At 43.3% G+C, this 20755-nt stretch overlaps 1 protein-coding gene across 8 annotated transcripts in view; it reads left to right on the forward strand.

The window, feature by feature from the left end:
- Positions 1 to 20755, forward strand: part of AGAP1 (ArfGAP with GTPase domain, ankyrin repeat and PH domain 1) — a 319948-nt gene that overhangs the window by 199119 nt on the left and 100074 nt on the right. For 6 of the 8 annotated variants that reach the window (XM_061379186.1, XM_061379187.1, XM_061379188.1 and 3 more), the window contains 2 exons: positions 2429 to 2597; positions 17008 to 17169. In XM_061379186.1, the coding sequence (XP_061235170.1) occupies positions 2429 to 2597; positions 17008 to 17169 (331 nt within the window). The remainder of the gene's footprint in view (positions 1 to 2428; positions 2598 to 17007; positions 17170 to 20755) is intronic. The other 2 variants (XM_061379190.1, XM_061379185.1) reach the window with 1 other exon arrangement.

The raw sequence follows: 20755 nt of genomic DNA on the forward strand, positions 1-20755 counted from the left end.
AACACAGCATATTCCAGATGACAGCAAGACCCTCATCTGTTCTAATCTGATCAAACCCTCCATTGCGCTTCTGAAGCGGCGACATTATTTTGTAGTCCCAACTTTTATTCCCCAAGTGCAGATCTGAGGGAGCGTGCGTGGGGACGGATCCTCCGGTGGCTGGAAACGCAAGACTCGCTTCTCCTCCTTAGGGAACTGCAGAGATTATCGCTATGCATCTTGCACACAATGAAAGAGGCTTTATTATTTACATTTGATATATCCCTATAAATATTTAAGCTGACGTTAATACCTGTGTGGCATCTGTTGTGTTGGGGCACCTCTCGTACAAGAACGGTATGGCTCCGGCGCTTTTATTTCCTGCTTGCCAACATTCACTTACTCTCTCAAATGGTTATAGCTCACCGAAGCCTGGTTTACTCTCAATTAAAAGGGCTTTAATAATGCTCTGTCACATCTCACAAGTTGGCAGGGAAATCATACATGCTATTCAGCTGAAGAATTTGGAATAAACACCTCCTCAAACTGAACCGCTGGCGGTTGTACATTAAACAAAATGTGTCTATTAAAAAGAGTACACGCTGAGGTTCAGTCACTATCTGATTAAGGCTCATTTTAAAGCCCATAAGCAATAAATGCTTAATTATGTTCTGCTTATTGTGTTTTAATTTGTGAAGAACTGACACTGAACAAGAAAGTTAACACCAACTTGATAGTTTATGGATGGAGCAGTTTTGTTTGTTTCTAACACCTAGTGAATGAATTGTTATTAATGGATTGCCTTTGTTGGCAGCAGAGCTCTCTGTTGTCACTCCACAGGGTTTTCAGCCTTTACTCCCCACCCCCACCCTTTTTTTACTGTTAATAATTCCCGAACAAAGATGGTGTTGGCTTGGTTTGGGAGGTTTATCCCAGATTAATATTACCCATGAGGAAATAAGTGCTGGTCCAGTCGTAGATTGTTGATGGGTTGTTCTTTTTGGGGTGGAATACGTAGTTTGTATTGTAAAAACTGTCCAAAGATGGAAGGATTTTTATGAGGGAGCTGATTGCTCTCTCTTGTGACAGCAGTGAGTTAGACTTTGGGTGTGCTTTTAGTCCATCCAGGTATTTACTTGCAGAATTGATGCTCTGGTGATGTACAGACCTGTGTTTGGAGCCAACCTAGTTAAGATTGGTAGTCTTTCATATAACACCTATCATCTGGCTAAATCATGCCCTGGCCGTGTGGACAACTGGGAGTTATGTCTGTGCTGGTGAGTCTTTGCTCATGGAGCCAGTCAGCATCACCCAGGACTCTACAAGCTGATCAAGCTCCATCTGAGAAAGAATTAGGCTTAATCCCAGTTATTTTCCCAGTCTGTAGTTCAGATTGCTGGTTTCCTCTTGGGATGCATAGACCCACTTGTGGTTTTGTGTGGCGCTCTTACCCCTTTCCACCTTGATTTTGCTCTCCTGTGCTGTCTGCCTGGGATCTTCTCCTAAAGAATAGTCTCCTTTGTTTTTTTCAGTGTTCTCATAGTTGTTCCAGTTTCAGTTGTTTTCTGGAACATGAGTAACAACCACCATGTGTACCAGGAGATGAAAACTTTGGTTTCTTGTGAATGGGCTTTAGCATTCACTGTCTCTACTGGAAATCTCTCTTCTGATGAATTGTCCTTTTCCTTCTGATAGAGACATCCATCTGTGTCCCATTGCTTTTCTGTTTTCATCTGAAGCAGCTCATGAATAATTTAGGAAATGCCTTTGGAGCTGGAAAGCACAATCTCAAGGGCCTTTTTTTCCAGGAGCTTTTTGCAGAACTTTCTCATGGATTTCTCCAGTCAGTTGGCTGCTGTCTTCTCACAGCTTCATCTGGTTATTTCCTGTTTGTGGGCTTTCCAAACAAGAATTGGGAAAAGCCTTTTCCACTTCTAGTTTCCAGCTTTCAGTGTGCTTAATTGGATACAGTTTGCATTAAGTTTTGCCCTTCTATGATTTTGTATGTGTGTGGAGGATAACTTTTGTGCCTGCTGACCAGTTTCAGCCAGGTTTGAGGAAGAAAGAGATAGGTGCATAAAATGCTGGCGTAGAGGAGACACAAGTAAGCATGCTCATGAGGGACAGTCAGCCTTGTTGTCTTCTCTTTGGGACATTCTAGCTGGTGAACTCTGACACGTGGCTCAGAACCAGTCATGTTGTAAATTGCCTTTTATCCAGCTGGTAGTTGGGGGGTGGATTAGAAAGCTTCAGGCTTCAGTAGGAGTATCTGTAGTGAGAAGCATGAAAGGGGTTATCAAGAAAATGGAAGGAAGGGGAAACACATGGTGGGTACTGCCTGGTGATGTAGAGGAAATGTCTTACAAAACCGAAACCCTTATGACCAGTTCTGTTGCTTCCAGAACAACCTGATTGATGTTGCTTGGGGTTTTCTTTTTCCTTGCACTAGGACTATATGCAGAACGTTCATGGGAAGGAGATCGACTTGCTGAGAACCACTGTGAAAGTCCCCGGGAAGAGGCCGCCTCGAGCCACGTCAGCTTGTGCCCCCATTTCCAGTCCCAAAACAAACGGCCTCTCCAAGGACATGAGCAGTTTACACATCTCACCCAATTCAGGTAAGAGAATACCATGCTAGGGAAGGAAAGGGAAAGGCTGCCTTGTGAGAGCCTGGAGGCAATTGTCACATACCACTGCAATGGGGATCCTATCTGTTGTTAATTTACAACTCCAAATAACCACCAATGTGCAGCTCTTTAAGCCTTCACAACAGATTCTAAGTAACCTGCAACGTCCATCTTCTTGTGTTTGTTACCTTATACTTGCCAAAACCCTACATAACTTCATGGAAATTAACATATATGAAGAATAGATTTTACCTTACAACTGATCTAGTTAGGTCTAATAATTTGGTAAAAAGGAAATGTATCATTTGAAAGGGCTTTTTGTGGTGTTTCTTCCCACCTTGGGCTTTCCAACAGCAAGATGCTTCTGCAGAAAGCTATTTTAGTTCATTTATGGAAGTGGTTTATGACTCCTTGTGAGCTCTACACAGCACAGTTTATTGTTTGCTGAAGTACTTGTCCATACAGCTAAAGTGGATTTAAAAAATCGCATTAAGGAATAACATTTGAGGCCGTTTCTCTTGTAAAATGCACAGTTTCCATAAAACTCGTAACGTGTAACGTTGGTATGGAGGTTTTGTCAGCATGTTTGGGATGAAGTCCGTAAAGTGCTGAGTGCCTTTTGCATTTATGGTTAACGTAGGCACCTCCAGCATGTGCTGACATCCAAACACACTTCTGTTCCTGTGCAGTACGCACTGCACACGTAGTATGAGCAACCACAGGAAGGAGCTTGGTCACCATGCTATTAAAGAGTCCTCTCTTGTATAGTCATAGTTATGCTTTAAGACAAGAGGTTAGGGGAAGAGGAGGATTTTCCTTCCAGCTGTGGATGGTGCTCATTGGATGAATGGTTAGAAAAAGAGAAGGAAACAAATTCATGTGGCTTTGCAGTGGTACCACTGAGCAGCCATCCCTGTAGATGTCTGTGGCGTGTTATACTAGTTCGGCCTGGGACCCGAAATGTCTGAAGCCTGAACATCAAGATGTAACCTGCCTCTCAAGAGGCACTGAGCTGGCATTGTCACTGGAGGAGCTCATAGCAGAGAATTCTTCATGGTTGGTTTGGAGTTTTCCATTTTGCTGTTCAGTTTCCATGACTGGGTGATGGGAATGTTCCTGGGTTTCAGCATATTTAGGGAAGAAAAATGCTGGACTAAGTCCGTAAACCAGTGGTAAGATGTTGCAATAAGAGATTTCATCTTTTAAAACCTTTGAGCAGAGGCAAAAATTACTTGATTGCCCCAGAGAAGTACATGTCTGGAAACATGTTCAGATATACATACTAATATAAAGTTTATAGCAGGGAATTTACATGTTTTGGGATGCGCTTAAATTGTCAGGTCAGATGGAAACAACTTCTCTGTGACCTTGAATTGCGTATTGCACATTTCATAGAATCCCAGATGGGTTTGGATTGGAAGGGACCTTAAAGCTCATCCAGTCCCAACCCCTGTCACAGGCAGGGACACCTTTCAGTAGAGCAGGTCGCTCCAAGCCCCATCCAGCCTGGCCTTGAACACTGCTGGGGATGGGGAGCCACAGCTCAGCTCTACATCAGGCTGTCTGTCACTCTCAATACTCTTGTGTTCAGGTAAGACTGAAGAGTTGCATTGCAGAGAGTGATTTTAAAATACCAGGAAAGTACTAGTCTGGTAAAGAAGACACTGTCAGCAGCTGCGCCTAGCTTGTTAGCCTCAGCTTTCATGTGATCAGGTATATTGACAGTGGATTTTATGCAGAGGGTCACAGCTTCTGTTGGGTAGGAGACCTGTAGGTACTCAGTGCTCAGATTCTGGAGTTCCAGGAGGACTTGTCTGATCTCTGCAGTTATCTGTCATGCAGCTAAAAACATTTGCACTCTGTGCTGCTGTCCCAGAGCTTTTCCTCAAATGTTCTGTTGGTAAAATGTTGTCTTCATCTTGTGTGATGCATTAGAATTGATTGCAGTGCTGAAATTAGCGCTGATTTTCCTTTGGGAGCTTTCTGTACATGGACTTGCTGTATGGAGGAAATTTGGACCAAACACAGAAAGAATCGGCACTTGCTCTTTTTATTTCTAGGCCTGCAAATCCACTACATTCTCACAGCTTCACATTTTACCTCTTCCCAAAACATGATGTTTTCTGTTCTTCCGTGCTTCAGCCAATGCAGATTTGGGACCTTAAGTAGAATTTTACTTGCTGTGCTTATAAGTGAGAAGAATATTTCATGCAATTGCCTGATGTGGCCAGGAACAGACTTATTTTCGTTGTGCTGCTACAGAACTGTGTGCAGGTTACTGAAAAGCAGCTAAGATACTAAATGAATGCCATTAAAACATCATGTCTCAGATTGCCCCTGGAAATAGAAATCATCTTACTTGCTTATACCTGGTGATAGCCCAGGCCCACTGAAAGCATTCTTCTGCTGAGATTTGCCACTAACTTGTGTTCCTAGAAATAGCTGAACTTACTTTCACTCAAACATCAAAACCAAAAAGGCAGTTTTTATTGTTGAAACAGTCAAATAGTGCTTATCTTACATGATGTCTTCATTTGAAGCTATCAGTGGTCTGTTAGTAAACACTGTTGCTGCCCCTTAAGTATGGCTTTCAGTTGCAATGTTGCTAGTAAGTACATATAGATGTATTAGATGTCTGTTTGATGGCCTGTAACTGTCAAGTTTTAAATTCATTCTTCCTTGAATGCTCAGCACAGTTTTCTCTATCTCTTAGTGGAATTCCTTGCTTTTTGGGAAGATGACAGTGCATCAGCTGGTTTGATAGAGAGGCAAAGCCAAAGCCTCTTGCCTATCAACTGGTGGGTTGTAAAAGAACAAGGGGAATGGCTTTAACCTGCCAGAGGGGAGACTGAAGTGAGCTCTTAGGCAGAAGCTCTTCCCTGTGAGGGTGCTGAGGCGCTGGCACAGGGTGCCCAGAGAAGCTGTGGCCGCCCCATCCCTGGCAGTGTTCAAGGCCAGGTTGGACACAGGGGCTTGGAGCAACCTGCTCTAGTGGAAGGTGTCCCTGCCTGTGGCAGGGGTTGGAACTGGATGAGCTTTGAGATCCCTTCCAACCCAAACCAGTCTGGGATTCTATGAAAATACATGCTATGGGGATGCTCTCTTAGAGACTGGTACCCGTCCACATAGGAGGTAGCACACGGGCAGACTTGGCATACTTTGGGTTGTGTTTACTTTTGTTCAATGATACTTAAGAAACTTGAATTTCAGTTAAACTTACATGGCATTGAATGATGCATCTCAGTTGGAAGTACTGCAGAACAGGGTAACTTGAGGACTTGCTTAGTTCCAGCTGTCAGTTGGTAGCAGATGGCAGCAGTGTCCAAGGGCTGGCAGTCCTGGAAATCAGGCACTGGCCACATCTCTGTGCCTTTTAGAAGCTGACTCGGTTCTTGCTGACTTTGGAGCAGGAGAGCATCTAGGTTTCAATTACTCCCGAGTTGGGCTGGGTTTGAGCTGGATGACCTAAAGGTGAACTTATTCCTGAAATCTCTCCCAGGAGTCATTTATTTCTTCTCCTCTACAAACAACCCAAAGCCTGAGCTGCAGCAAGAGCCACTGATGTAGAAAGTTCACATCTAAAAATAGCTTATGGTGTAGAGATAAATTGTTTCCTGATTAACACTTCATTTAAATAATTTGGTGCTATTAAATTTACTTACAATAGTGACTGTACAGTATGTGAATTATCCTCAAATGTGTTAGCTGCATAGCCATCGTTAAGTATGCTAAAGGTTGTTATCTGCTAAGTGTATCTGACATTGCAGACATGTTAGAAGCACGGCGTCTTCACATGTTTATAAATGTGAGGCTTCTATCTGTTATTAACTGTGATCATCTATTAAATCAGCATAGTGGTCATTAGGAATTTTACTTTACCCTGAAGTACTGGGAAGCAGATGAGTTGGAACTGACTCCTTTCCAGAGATTTCTGCGAAAAGCATAGGGAATTGGGTTTCCATTAGTGTATCTTCTCAGATTCTGACATGGTGTCTTTAGGTTCTGGTACCCGTCTAGTAATTCTGGTCTTGAACCACTGCATTACTCGTTTTACCTTTTAAACCTGACTTACAGGCTGCAGCCCTACCTGTCAGTTGGATAGCTGTTTCCCACATCTGAATTAATAGCTGCTGAGTTCATTACTGAGAGCCAGTACCCTCTGAAGTGTGGCATGCCGTGTGCAGGAGAAGCATGATGAAAAAACATGGGTAGGATCACTTCTGTGTTGTGAATTCAAGTCTTGATGCCAAGTATATTGAATTAGAATCATGGAATCACAGGTTTGGGTTGGAAAGGGCCTTAAACTCTTCCAGTTCCAGCCCCCTGCCACAGGCAGGGACACCTTCCACTAGAGCAGGTTGCTCCAAGCCCCTGTGTCCAACCTGGCCTTGAACACTGCCAGGGATGGGGCAGCCACAGCTTCTCTGGGCACCCTGTGCCAGCGCCTCAGCACCCTCACAGGGAAGAACTTCTGCTTAACATCCAGTCTAAATCTCCCCAGTTTAAGTTTCAACCTATTGCCCCTTGTCCTGTTGCTACAGTCCCTGATGAAGAGTCCCTCTCCAGCATCCTTGTAGCCCCCTTCAAATATTGGAAGGCTGCTATTACTTAATTCATCAGCATTTTCATAATAACCTTTTAATTGGAGGTGACTGTGACGATTCAGATCCATTTTGGGCTGTTGATAAGTAAAAACATGTATCAAGCCAACAGCTTTGTAGCATAGGCATTTCCTCCAGAGCCTGTAGATCCTTTGCAAATAAATGCAGGACTGAATCCTGAATTCTGGAATCTGCTGTGGGCTCCTTGGAGATGACTGAAGTTGTTGTACCGGAGCAGTGTGTGACTTGACAGTGCCAGAGGTTGGTAGTTGTTAGTTATTTGCTACCAATGATGCAGTCTATGTGGTACCTCCCTTGTCTTACCATGAAACATTTCCTGTGCTTCAACTTTAGCGGGAGTTTTACGATGTTGCCACAGAGCACAAATGCAAGTTTGTGACTTACTTTTGCCATTAATCACCCAAGTCAATTTTCCATGTGGTTGGGTTTGCTGTTAGTTCAGTGATATACGGCTGCAGCGAAGGAAAGGAGAAGTTGTCAGTTTGCTCGTTTCAAAGGAAGAAAAGCCCAATTTTAAGTGCAGCGGAGAATTCCCTTTTATCTCACTAGAAGGGGATCCCTCAAGGTCATCTTCTCCAGTACCTTTGGACTAGGATTTGCTTTTTCCAGAGCAAAATACTTCTATCTTAGTAGCCTGAATTGCTTCATACTGGGGGAAAGGGAGCAGGGCAGATATTAGTGTTGTTGAAATATGTGTTTGATAAAATAGTTGCATTTGTTGAATATTGAGGAGGGGAGAGGAAAGAGTTTGCTCTTTAGAGAAAGAAGGAAACAATGATCTGTCCTAGGATTCTTTCTTGCTGGTGCCCATCTCTAATGATGGTGATGTAGGTAAAGGGTAGAAATGATGTGATGAATGCAGATGCTGGACAAGATGCAGCCGGTGCTGCTCAGCCCCTGCCTGTTCTGCTCAGGTTGATTTTCATGCCTCCATTGTGCCATATCCTGGATAAAATCCCACATCTGTCTTGTCCACCCAATGCAGCCCTGCCAGTTTCCGCTAGTTCCCCCTTGTAGCGCTGCCTGGTTGGATGTTCAGACCTTTGCGGAATTGCTCGCTCTTTCTCCCCCCAGTGATTTTAAAATATTAAAGCCATCAGGAGGCTCGAAGCTGATTTACCAAAAGGGGAAAAAAATTCACAAATGTGTTTTGAGTATTGAACTGCCGTTGACATCTAAAGTCCCAACCATGCTGTTTTCCTCCACACTCCAGCAATCAGGACATCCAGCAAACCCATAAAAAGCCAAACTAATAGCATGAATATTCAGTGACCTAGAATACTAATTATTGTCATGAATATTAATGCGATCGGACTTGCTTTTTCCTCTTCTCTTTCTCTCTGGCTCTTGCTTTTTTTTTCTCCCCACTCAGCCAGCTCTAAAGATGGACCATAATGAGAGCATTTAAGAGAGAGAGCGCTCTCCGGCGTGACAGGGACCGGGGTAATAAGGAGAGCTTGATTAACGTGGTGCACTTGGGGGAGAGATGAGAAGATTCACGTGGGCCTGTTGTGGGGGAGGCAATGAGGCACCGGCGGCTGTGTTGCTGCTCCCTCAGATTAATGAGGCCTAAGAGTGCATTAGGAACAGTGACAAAGGTTTGATCTAATGGGCTCAGTCATTTTTCCTTTGAGTGACAGACGCACAGAAGTAATTGGCTGTGCAGAATGGCAGCTCATTGGCAGTACTTAAGGATACATTATCCCCGTTGTGTGGCCCGCAGAGGCTGTTTATCAAAACTGCTCACACTGCAGACATGCATTCACTTAGCTGCTGTTACAGTGGCAATAGCTATAGGAGGGGAAAAAAAAAGTCATCTCCCATTCGTATCTATTGTCTCTTGTTCGGAAATAAAGTTTCTTTGTTCCATTTCCTGAAGGGTCTGGGTGTGTTTGAATACCAGCAGTCATCCCTCCCCATCCCAGAGAGGCTCTGGATGCCACTCGCAGGGCTCGGACAGGTTTGTAGGCTGGCAGAAGGCTCCAAAAGTTCATTTGGTTCATCTTAACCAGCTTCTGTTGTAGATCCAGCACCACAAGTAATTCCCTTCCTTCCCAGCCCCTCTCCAATTGTGTTATTAATAACTTCCACAGACAAGTCAAATGGATTAGGAAGCATTTTACGTCTTTTGCCTCAGGCCCCTACGCATGCTTCGCTTTACGAGCGAGCAGCATAATACCTCGGGATGGTTTCCTTTTGCACTGTTGTTTTTTGCCAAGTTACATTCACAGTCATGACCAGGATTCACAACCACTAACAGCAATCCAAAGTAGAGCATTTGCCAGTGTTAAATGGTCACCTCCATAGACGCAGTCCCTTAACAAGCAGGTAACAACCAGTTCTTGGCCAGAAAGCAAAGCGTACCCTATTTATTACTATTATTTGTTAAAACTACTGAAAAATAATAGTAATCTGCCTGCTGGGAAGGGAAAACACACTTTGATCCCAGTAGAATAAATAGTCTGGGATCTTGAGCGTAAGCCTGTGGTGAAGATCTTGGGTTTAACTTTCCTTTAGAAGAGATGTCTCCTCTGATGACTTAATTTTCCTCCACACTTGCTGTGTTGGTTTGGCATGCTCTGAGAATAATAGCTTTTCTCGTTATACTCCCAGCACCATGTCCTTCACTGCCAGGATATTTCTTGGCATTGCCTTGCTTGTTCATTAGTATTGACCCTTCTCAGTTTGTACACTACTAATCAAGCCCTGTTCGCAGAGGCTACCCTGCCAGGCTGTGAGATGGAACGTCTTCCTCTATTAATAGCTGCTTATCCTCAGGAAATTGGTTCAGCAAATAAATGCTTCTGGAAAAAATAAAATCATCTTCAAAATCAGTAAAACCCACAAGGAAGTCGCCTGCTACAGCATTGAAAAAGCTTCTCAGTGTACTGAAGGAGAGTTTCAGTGCTGCAAGCGGCGTGTTTTGGAATCACTGTTCCCCAAAACTATTGTCTTACTTTATTCTGGTTCTGTGTACAGGTAAGCTCAGGTTATTTTAGGTCCCTGATAGACCCAAGGCACGAACGATGTGCTGTTCACACGCTGCTGTCAGGTTGAAGCAGCAGACAGAATCCATAGCAATACTTTTGAGGGGTTCCCCCCACTGACAACCCGGCTCAAGAGCCTGGTTACGGAAGCTGGAGCTCTCTGGCTCTCTGTTAATGAAGATGTGGCCAGACAGAGCTCTGATGCCTGCGCAGTGCTTTCCTTTCCAATGTGGACATCCCTGACTCAATTGGAGAGGCAGAATGCTGTAAGTAGTACTTTTCCCAGATTTTAGTGCAGAGCCTGATCTCCAGAGCTGGCAAGGGAAAGGAAGGAGGATGCATCTGTAACAGGTAGATGCTGGGATGTGAAGCAGCAAGTGGATGGAACCCAGAAGAGCTATTCCCAGATTTTCCAGCTAAAGCAGGAGTTGTCCCAGCATGCACGATTATAGGCAAAGCAGGAGGCAGAAAGTGGTGCAGCTTGGATGCTCACTCACTTTAGGAAAGATTTCTCCAATGGAAAGATACCTGTGCAACTCTAGGAACTGGTTCATCAGGGCAATGCAGAATTGGGGAAGGGGAAGGGAATGCCTTTCATCTTTTTGCAGCTGGCAAGGCGGCCTCTTTCCTTTCGCACCCTGATGCCTGAAGAAACTTCAGGGAGCAGTGTTGGGAGTGGGTTTTGAACAGGCAACCAACAGTCAATCTAATCTACTTGGCAGTGCCTTTTACTGAATTAGAGGGCATTTCAAGAAAAGGCAGTATTCCTGCAACATAAGTTGACCCAACATGATTTGAAACAATTAACCCTCTGATATCAAGAGTCAGGATTTCCTGACCCACAACTCTAATGTATTTTTCATTAGTTCTAACAGCTGGTGAGCGCAGCCCTCTGGCCTTAAGAGGTTAATTTCTTTTCTTTTTTGGAAGAGAAACTCATTGTGAACATGAAGAGGGTAACACAAATAAACCACGGCCATGGTGAAAGCATCAGCTCTAGTTCATCTGCTTCAGTCTTTCTGTGCAGCCACTCTCTGCAGGTCTCACATGCTGCTGCTGCATGGAAAAATACAGTTCTGCTTCACAACCCCTGCAATCTCTGCTCGTCTCATAAATCCAAGAGTATTTTAGTTGCACTCTGAATACAACTTCTTGTAACTAAGTGATTTGTTTGGGAGAAATCACGAATGTGTGACCACCTCCATGTAGTGAAGTCATTTGTATCTGGCCTCCAAGGGTATAGTTGCGAATGGTATGCATTGTGCGTTTGTAATTAGTGGGCGGTGTACTTGGTGAAGGCTCAGTTTAAAGTGGTGGGTGTGTTAAAATAACCTGTGCTGGCCAGTGAGGATTCACTGTGCTGTTTCTGTTAAAGCTAGAAGATGGCAAAAGAGGAATAGGTAAGATACTGTCATCATCCTGTTCTGTTACAGGAGCAAGAGGCAGAAACCTTGAATGGCTTCTTTTATAGTTGGGCAGGTTACTGCATATGTAGAATCAAGCAGTGGTTTGGGCTGGAAGGGACCATAAAGCTCCTCCAGTTCCAAACCCTGTCACAGGCAGGGACCCCTTCCACTAGAGCAGGTTGCTCCAAGCCCCTGTGTCCAACCTGGCCTTGAACACTGCCAGGGATGGGGCAGCCACAGCTTCTCTGGGCACCCTGTGCCAGCGCCTCAGCACCCTCACAGGGAAGAGCTCCTGCCTAAATCTCCCCTGTCTTAAGTTTCAACCCATCGCCCCTTGTCCTATCACTACAGTCCCTGATGAAGCCCCCTTCAGACACCAGCAGCTGCTCTGAGTTCTCTGTGCAGATGTAAGATAACATTTATGTAAGATAGCATTCTGTTAAACTTTATTGTATATTTTATTCACATTTTTATAGTACACTGAGTCTTTATCTTTTGGGTTTACTGCCTAGATGTGCACTTAGCATCCTGTATGGTCCGGGTTTTGTTTAAATCTTCTTATTTTCCCCATATTTCTAAGTGTTGTAATCTGATGCTGTCAGGAAGTCCCTCTGTGCATAGGAAATGGAGACATGTTCTACCCCCAGTGTGTGTGTTTCTGTCAGCCTCTTTCTTTATATGCACACACAGGAATGCACTTCTCTGCAGATCTTCTCTTCTGCTGAGTCTCTTGTCTTTATTTGTTCCTTGCTGTTTGTGGCTATTTACCCTGAATAGATGGACACACATTTTGGATTCTGTGAGAGTGCTCTCACTTTTCGTAGAGGCTCTTTTGCTGAGCTTTAACCCAAGCTGGAAATTGCCTTGAATCTTAATTTGGATGGGTTTTGTAGAGCTTAATTGTTTGAACGTTTTGTAAGCGCGACCGTAACGGGGTATTTTATAATATCAGAAAAGATAGTTTTAATAAAGCTGTCTAGGGCTAGAAAGAGGAACTCTCCCTTTGATGCTCCTTTGGTAGATGAAAACATTTTTGTTCAATAGGAGACCAGCATCTTTTTTTTCGCTCATTTGAGACAAGTTCTGGCAACATACTGATATTCATTCAAATATAAATGCCATATTCACTTTGAAATGCAAATTGTTTAAAGAAAAATAGCATATGGTAGAGGTAAGTACCTTTTCAAATCAGCTCCCACACTTTAGGGATGTGAGTACAGCTGAAATTATTCTTTGGAAAGAATCTGGAGCCTTTGACACATTGAAGCTTGAACTAATCAAGGCTTCCCAGTAAGCATATACACATATCCATATCAAGGAAACAGTGCTGAGAATACATGGATTAGCATAGTAATTTAACTGCCCCCTGCTAATCAACTTAAACAACCAGCTGATGCATATATGCTGTATTTGAAGAAGCACTCTTTCACAGCTCCTGAATGGGCCAGGTAGCTGACCATGGATTTCATGTTAATGTCGAAGTATGTATCTTTTCTGTCTACTGATAGGTAGATACAAAGGGGGCTGACAAGGGCCTGTAGGGATAGGCCAAGGGGAATGGCCTTAACCTGCCAGAACAGGGGAGATGGAGATGAGCTCTTAGGCACCTGCTTGTGGCAGGGGTTGGAACTGGATGAGCTTTAAGCTCCCTTCCAACCCAAACCAGTCTGGGATTCTGTGATATATACGTATGTGTGTGTATGCATGTACAAACGGGGGGAGACAGCAGAGGCAGAATGCATCAATGCCATTGCTTCTAAAGCCTGATGTAAAGGCTTCATGTGCCCAACCCCATGTACAGGGTTCACTTCTCAATGAGTATTGCTGGTGTCCTTCTTTTAACTGTCTTTCACTTTTCTTCTGAAAGGCTGAGATGCTTTCTATTGAGGCATTATCCTTGAGGAGAAATGCTTCGTTGAGGTGTCTGGGTTGGGGTTTGCCTGTTACAGACAAGAAAATCCATAGGACTGTTTCGTAGAAGCTTTGTGCAGCATATAAAGTGCGCAAGAGCAGTAGTTGACTTCCAGTAGTCCTTGTTTCGGTGTGATGCCATTAGTGCCTACTGGGGTGGTGGAATCCATGTCCTGGGCATGCTGCGGTTAAACTGAGAAGTGGAAAATTGAGCTATAAATTGGGAAATAATGATTCTGAAATAAGGTTGTAAGTAACAACTTTGTGCTAGAGCTGAACACATTTAGAAAGGGAGGGGAAAGGGCACGCTTTGTTTCTGTAGTCCAGTCCTTTTGATATCTACCCATGGATTCTGGCTTGCATGGTCTGTTGTACCACAAAAGCCTTACAGCACGTGAAGAAAGTGGAGTTTAACCTTGAATAAGTATTTTTGCAAGGGGTGCAGGTAGCAGGTCTATCACACTATGGCAGTACCTTTCAGAAGCATTAAATGGAAGAAGAATTCTTATTTGGTTTGCAGAATAAGTCACTTACTCAACAGTTTGATGTAGTAACATGGGGGATAGAGTTTCATAAGGTGGCATTAAGGTGAAAATGGGTGCAGACATGATGATGTAAAAGTCTTGATACTCTCTTTTCTAAGGTTTTGCTTTTGCATCATGGTTAGAAAGTGACTTAAAACTTCCGTTCAAATGTGAACTGGTCAGAAGATGTCAACATATTATTGCTCAGAGAGAGCAACTTCCAGCACAGGGTAACATGGATGGGTCATCCAGTAATTGTTTCCTGGAATTCATTACATGTGGCTTCCCATTTTTCTGAGTGCAGTGTGAAAGATAGCTACAGGCTAGAAGTGCACTTTTGTGGCATTGCTCTTGAGTTTGGCAAGGTGGATGCTTGTGAAGAAAACAAGTTGTTTCCAAAGCTATTTACCAGTAATAACCTAAAGGTGCCTAAAAAGGTCATACAGTAAAATCAAAGAGGTTTGACTGTCTTGGTAGTTCTCTGCTGGCTCTTTTCTAATTTCCCAACCATCTTTTTTAAGTGGGACATACTGTGTACAGTGTTTTAGATGCCCAGCTTGTCGTTTGTGTTCAAGTACAATGTTACCACACATTCTGACATCCACTGTTGACTCCTTCACAGCAGTACTGCTACTCAACCAATTGGTCCCCATACTTACCTGCTCCACTAGGTTGTCCTGCCCCAGGAGCAGATCTTAGAGCTTCTTTATTGATCCACATGGTGTTGATGTTGGCCTAAATCTCAAGTTTCTAGAGTCCACTTGGTCTGAAGCTCAGTCACTCATGTCAGCCTCTCCCTTTAATGTGGTGTATCATCAAAATCATTTATTAATAGATTGTGAAAACGAGGAAAAGGTTATTCCCAAGTGAGCATCAGTAGCATTACACAAGTTTGTTTGGAAGGAAGTATTTCTTCTAAGAAATCTTAAAATCTGTGTACTGTCAGCTAGCATTTCCCTTTTCGGTTGTGACTTGAGGACACTGAGCTATAACCTGATCCTCTGCTTTGTACCTGCATTTCTGTAGGCCTGCTTTCTTTGTTGAACATTTCTTTGGAAGGTGCTAAAATACCAGCACTAGCAACTTGCTCTCAGTTGATGCAGTCAAGCACATAATATCCTGAAGATATTGGAGGCATAAATTTTTCCAATACTTTGGCAGATGATGCTCTAATTATGGGGTTCTTTTGGACAAAAGGGCTGCCCAGGGAAAGTGATTAGAGAGGAATTATGTACCAGTAGCTACGGCACTGCACTGGGAGGTCCCAACATGGTTCCAAAATCCTGTATGTATTTCATATCTCCAAAGCAGAGATTACCATGCAGAAGTTCTTGGGACTGTGTAAGTGCATTCAAGACTCAGGTGGACAGATACTATAGTGCTGGATCTGGGCTAGGGACTAAAGATGAGATTTAGTCTTGGGAAAGGGGAAGAGAGAAAGGGACAATTATGCCAACTCTAATAACACAAAGTAGTTCACAGAGCTCTGCTGTCTTCCCAAAGGCTGCTCTGGGAAAAGACATAATGATAGAACTGGGAGTCGGGAGATCTGGGTTTTATTTTCAAGTCTGCCACAATCTTCCTTTGTGGCCCTGGGTCATTTAACCTCTGAAAAATGGGGGAAATGATAGCAGATAATTAACAACCTCACAGGAGCATTGAAAATTAATTCATTAATTTTTCTGAACTCATCAGTAGAAGGTGCAATGGAAATGCAAAGTGTTAGGGTGTTCTATAAAATTGTGTCTCTTTCCCTTTATATGTGTTCTTAAAGAGTATTCTTAAATCCATAGAAGACCTGTGGGGTCATTTGTGAGAGCCTGCCATGAGGAATAGAAGTAGCATTGTAAAATCTTTGTATCTTTGCAATATGCAGGTCTCGTGATGGGACTGGAGTCAAATACACTCAGAAACCAACACTGTCGAGCGGACTTGGGCCCATATCAAGTTGTGACTGAAACCATCAGAAACCTGAGTTTCTGCAAAGGTTTTTATTGTTTTGACTCTGAGCATTTGTTCAACCAGATCATAGAATCTTGGCCTTGTGTTGGAAGGGACCTTAAAGCTCATCTCCCCAGAGCCTCCTGTTCTCCAGATCGCACTTCTCCTGCTTTATGGAGAGAAACCTGTTCCTGTTGCTCCCACTCACACACACTTCCCAGCATTTTGTTGTCCTGGACCTCAGTGATCAGGAAAATACTTGTTTCTGGTGTGTGCTGGGGAAAGGCTATTGTTGTATCTCACCTGTAGCGTCATAGACCTTCAGACAGAGCTGTGATGGGTGTGTTGCTGTGAGACGAGACACAGGAATGATGTTTGCAGTCAATGGAACAAACCTCTAGTGTGTGCTTTGTGTCGTGATCCTGTTTTAAGATTAAAAGTCTAAGTGTCTTGTTTGGTCCTGCAGTGCTACCACTTACTTGCTCCCCATGGCTATGTTCTTGACTTTACTTGGGCTGCCTGCTTACGTGAAATAGTATTTTGAGGTAGATTGGTTTAAAGTTGTGGAGTTGAGGTAGATTGGTTTAAAGTCTTAGGCTGGCTCATCTCGGTTGCTTGTGTGAACAGTGGTTTTCAGGAATAGCTTCCTTTTCTGTGCAGTCTGCCTTGCGTGCTCCGTGCTTGCCTGTATCAAGTGGAGAACCTATACAGGATGTGATTGGTAGCAGGGTTGTGGAAGGTGCTGTTTCCTAGAAGAGGAATGAACAGGATGAGGTGAAATCTTGACAATTCAGTCTCTTGTGTCAGAAGTTCCTAGCTGGATTTGAGAGGGCTGCCGAAATCTGCGGCACCCCAAGCTGGTCACACTTCATTGTTGCAAGGAGGGCTGCTTGGTTTTGGTGTTGGTTAAGTGACCTCTTTTGATGCTCTGTTAAGATGCACCCATCCATCTTCATGCGAATCGATTTTGTCTTCTCTATTGACACAATTTGTTTTCCATTTATGTCTAGGGAACGTGACTACTAGCACATCTGTGTCTCAGATGGCAAGTGGGATCAGTCTAGTCTCCTTCAACAGCCGTCCGGATGGTATGCATCAGCGCTCTTACTCGGTCTCCAGTGCAGATCAGTGGAGTGAGGCAACAGTCATTGCAAACTCTGGCATTAGCAGTGGTAAGAAACCTGGAGCTGGGGGGGGATTATCTGCTTTGGGGTGAAGGGGGAGTCTGGTCGTTTGCTTTTTTAAAAGGAAGAAAAAGACCCAAGCAGTCTGATGTTCACCCAGATGCTCAGTTGGAAGCCAAACTTGTAGCATTTGGGAGAAAAAGAGAAATAAGATCAGAAAACAGATCAGTACAATATTTTATCAGCAAGGAGAGCTGATACGGTTACAATATAGCTTCATTTTAGTTTCAGATACATCGTGTAGGTTGCTCGCTTGATATTCTTATTTCGTTACACCATGTGGTAGGTGTTTAGTAGTAAATTATCCTCCACATCTTTTCATCGGGATGTCCTTTCTCTGCTGTGCTCTTGTTTTAATGTGTGCACACTACTGGCATAGTCATAGTATTTTCTCTGTGGAGCATTTAACAACATTAAAAGGAGCAAACACTATTCCAGATGGTGCTTTGCAGTGATTAGATTGTAACAGAGGTACAGGGGTTGTGGTTTCTAAAGGGTAAGCATGATATGTGGTAACAAAATGGTGCCTTTGGCCTCAGCAGAGTGCCTGTTAAGGACAGGGATATAATGCTATTCACCTATAGCTGACCTGCTGCCAAGCAAATCAGAGCATCCTGGAAGCAGCTGTGGTGGGTGTGCTGGGACATGGGTGTTCCTAATGTGTTGTGGTGCAGAGATGGTTCATAGCATTGGAGTGTATGTGTCCCGAAGCATAGGATTTAACAGGCAGTTGGAGAAACCGTGGAAAGTTCATGAAGTGGGGAAAAGAGAAGAATGTGTGAAAGAGAGTGAACTGAGAAGAAACTGAGAATATGGATAATGGGGAGAAATGTCAATAGGACAGGAAAAGGGGGGAGGAAAGTTGTTTCTGAATGGCTTATCCCTAAAATAGTGAGAATTACAGGGATATGAAAAGGTATTTCACGTGTCCCATATATATGTCATATATATATATGTATGTATCTGTATAAGGTTTTAATAGTCCTGATACTGTCTCTGGGTTTTTAAGCAGCTTTGGGCAGCTTTTCAGTGCCACTTTATGAGAATGGAGGGTTTAAAATCACAGTCACCTTGGCTCTGAGTGGCATAAGCTCTAAAGTCCATAATAACTGGCCAGATTAGAGGGAGCTTGGAGCAACCTGCTCTAGTGGAAGGTGTCCCTTCCCATGGCAGGGGCCTGGAACTGGGTGAGCTTTAAGGTCGCTTCCAACACAAACGAGTCTATGATTCTGTGATAAGTGCAGCACATACATTTATGGAGCCTGTGGGTGATATCTTCAGGAGCATTGTGTTTGCATCAGAATGGTACTGATTTTTACCAAGTATTTATATAGCAAACACATTTTATTTCAGCCTCAGTGACAGCCAAATATCCTGTTCAGCAACAAGATAAAATGCTTCAGCACTGTTCCCTTCTGTGTCCACTCAATTCCTCCATTTCTTTAGAAACTGGTTAGTCTTTTAGGGCAGTCTGCATTGCCCTACACAGATTCCTTTAGACTGAACCGATTTCACAGTTAAGGATATAGATGTGTCTCTATTTTTCCTGAGCTGCTTTATCGTTTTAATCCATCCCAATTCTGTTTTCCTTTTGAAAGGTTATATCACAGCTTTGGCTTTCTGCGCCCTTCTTTTTTACTGTAGCTTTTCAAAGAAAAGTTGGAGAATATTGTATGTTTGCGCTAGAAGGAAGGCAAGTGAAAGACAAAATAGTCTCCAGTCCTTTATAGCCTGACATACCTATAGGCAGGTGAGCATATATCATCCCTGTGCTCCTTAGAGCCAGCTGAGGCTGTAGGAGAGGAAAGTTTTCAAAATGCAGATCAGAAAGTTCCTCAAAGTGGCATGTAATCAGAATGTTGAAAAGCAGAAATTCAACCGAAGTTCCTACTTTTCCCTTTCCCCTTTATGTTGTAACGCTGCTTCTGGTTTTGAGATCCACGCTGGACTCGTGCTTTCCTCCTGATGCTGAGCTTCAGCTGGCTTTCACTTCCTGGTGAAGGGAGCCTTTTCTCCTCTGTATTCCCAAGTATGTGCAGTACCCTTTTCTGACTTGACATTCATCTGGGATTACTTCTGGATCAGAAGAGACAACAGCTAGAATTACCTATGAAATACCTACTCCAAAAACGCAGGTGACTGATGGGTACCTCTGAATAAGCTGGGCTTGAACAATTTACTGCAGAGGTTCTGCAAGGTGTATTTTTAACTTTATAAATATGGGGGGGGGGGGGGGGGGATTAGACTGAAGGTGAGGTGCGTTTTAGGTTAGCAGAAAACAGGATTGTGCTAAACCTGCTCCAGAACCTCCAGCATAATTCACTGCTCTCGTTGTCTCATCCTTCGGTAAGCTCAGAGATGTGTCCTTTATGTTGGCAAGTTGACGCATGAAAAAACCCTTTTTAATTTCAGGGGATATTTTTCCTCCATTAAAAGAGGTTTGAATTTTACTCATAAAAAGGTAACACTGCGAAAGCAGCAGGTACGGCGAGAAGCTAAGCATCGTTTGGAATTCAAATGCCAGTGTATGGGAGAATATGCTGCTTATTGTCACATGGTTTTATTGTAGACAAAATAACATATTGGGATTCATTTTTTCTCTGCACCTTCTTTTTTTTTTTTTCTCCCCACATTAAATTAATACTCTGTGTGGCTCCAGAGAACTTTTCAAAGTCTTCCAAACCAGACCTTTGGTTTCCCGGGGCTTCTGTCTTTCAAGCAGCTGTGAGCATCTCCTAATTAGATAAATTACTTTGTAGTGGGCAGAGCCACAAAACAGGAGGTGCTGGTTAAATTAAAGGGGAAAAATAGAAAAATCCATTCTCTGAAATGGAATGCCCCACTGCTTTATGACTATTACTGTTGTAAGGTTTTACATTTAAGTACCTGAAGTTTAAAATTAAATGTCTAATATCATTTGGTGCTGGTAACGTGAAGCCTGTGACTGCCCTCAGAGAAAATCTAGACAGCTTAGTTCAGTGTTTCAAATTGCTGTCTGCTTGATAGTGAGCGGACCGTGCGAGCGGCTCGCTGTTTAGCTAAATACCACCCACTGTGCAGCTTGATTTTAAAAGCAGGAACATATTTGCCTTAAAAACTGCGGAATTTAAAAAGGCCGTTCCAGAAGCACATGAAAAATTAATTCTTTTTTACTTTTTATTTTTTTTCCTGACTCTTTTAAGTACTTGACAGAAGTAATTTTAGCAGCAAGAGAGAATAAAAACTGGGGGCAGTAAATCCCTGTCCGGGAAGCTCTTGTGTAGGTTCTTTATGGACTCAGAATTGATCTACATGTCAGATCCTGATGTAGTTTGAACTGTTTATCACCCTAATGGCAGTAGAGAGACCATGAGCATCAACTTATAATCCTCCATGAAAGAAATTGGTGTTTGCAGTCAATGAAGGAGCAGCTTAGCTTTATTGATAGATTTAGAACAATTACTGCTGCTGCAGCTATTGGCCAAGAGGTTTTCCTGGATCACTTTGGAAGCCTTCAATTTTTTTCCTTTGATAAATCTGTTCCTTAATGGCTCTTTCTCGTTTCACCCAGAGTTACCTCTGGTTGCTCGCTGCT

The sequence above is a fragment of the Neopsephotus bourkii genome, unplaced genomic scaffold (assembly GCF_033783945.1).
Source record: "Neopsephotus bourkii isolate Nb327-2 ecotype Australia unplaced genomic scaffold, CSIRO-AGI_Nbou_v1 NB_1768, whole genome shotgun sequence".
Taxonomy (NCBI): Eukaryota; Metazoa; Chordata; class Aves; order Psittaciformes; family Psittacidae; genus Neopsephotus; species Neopsephotus bourkii.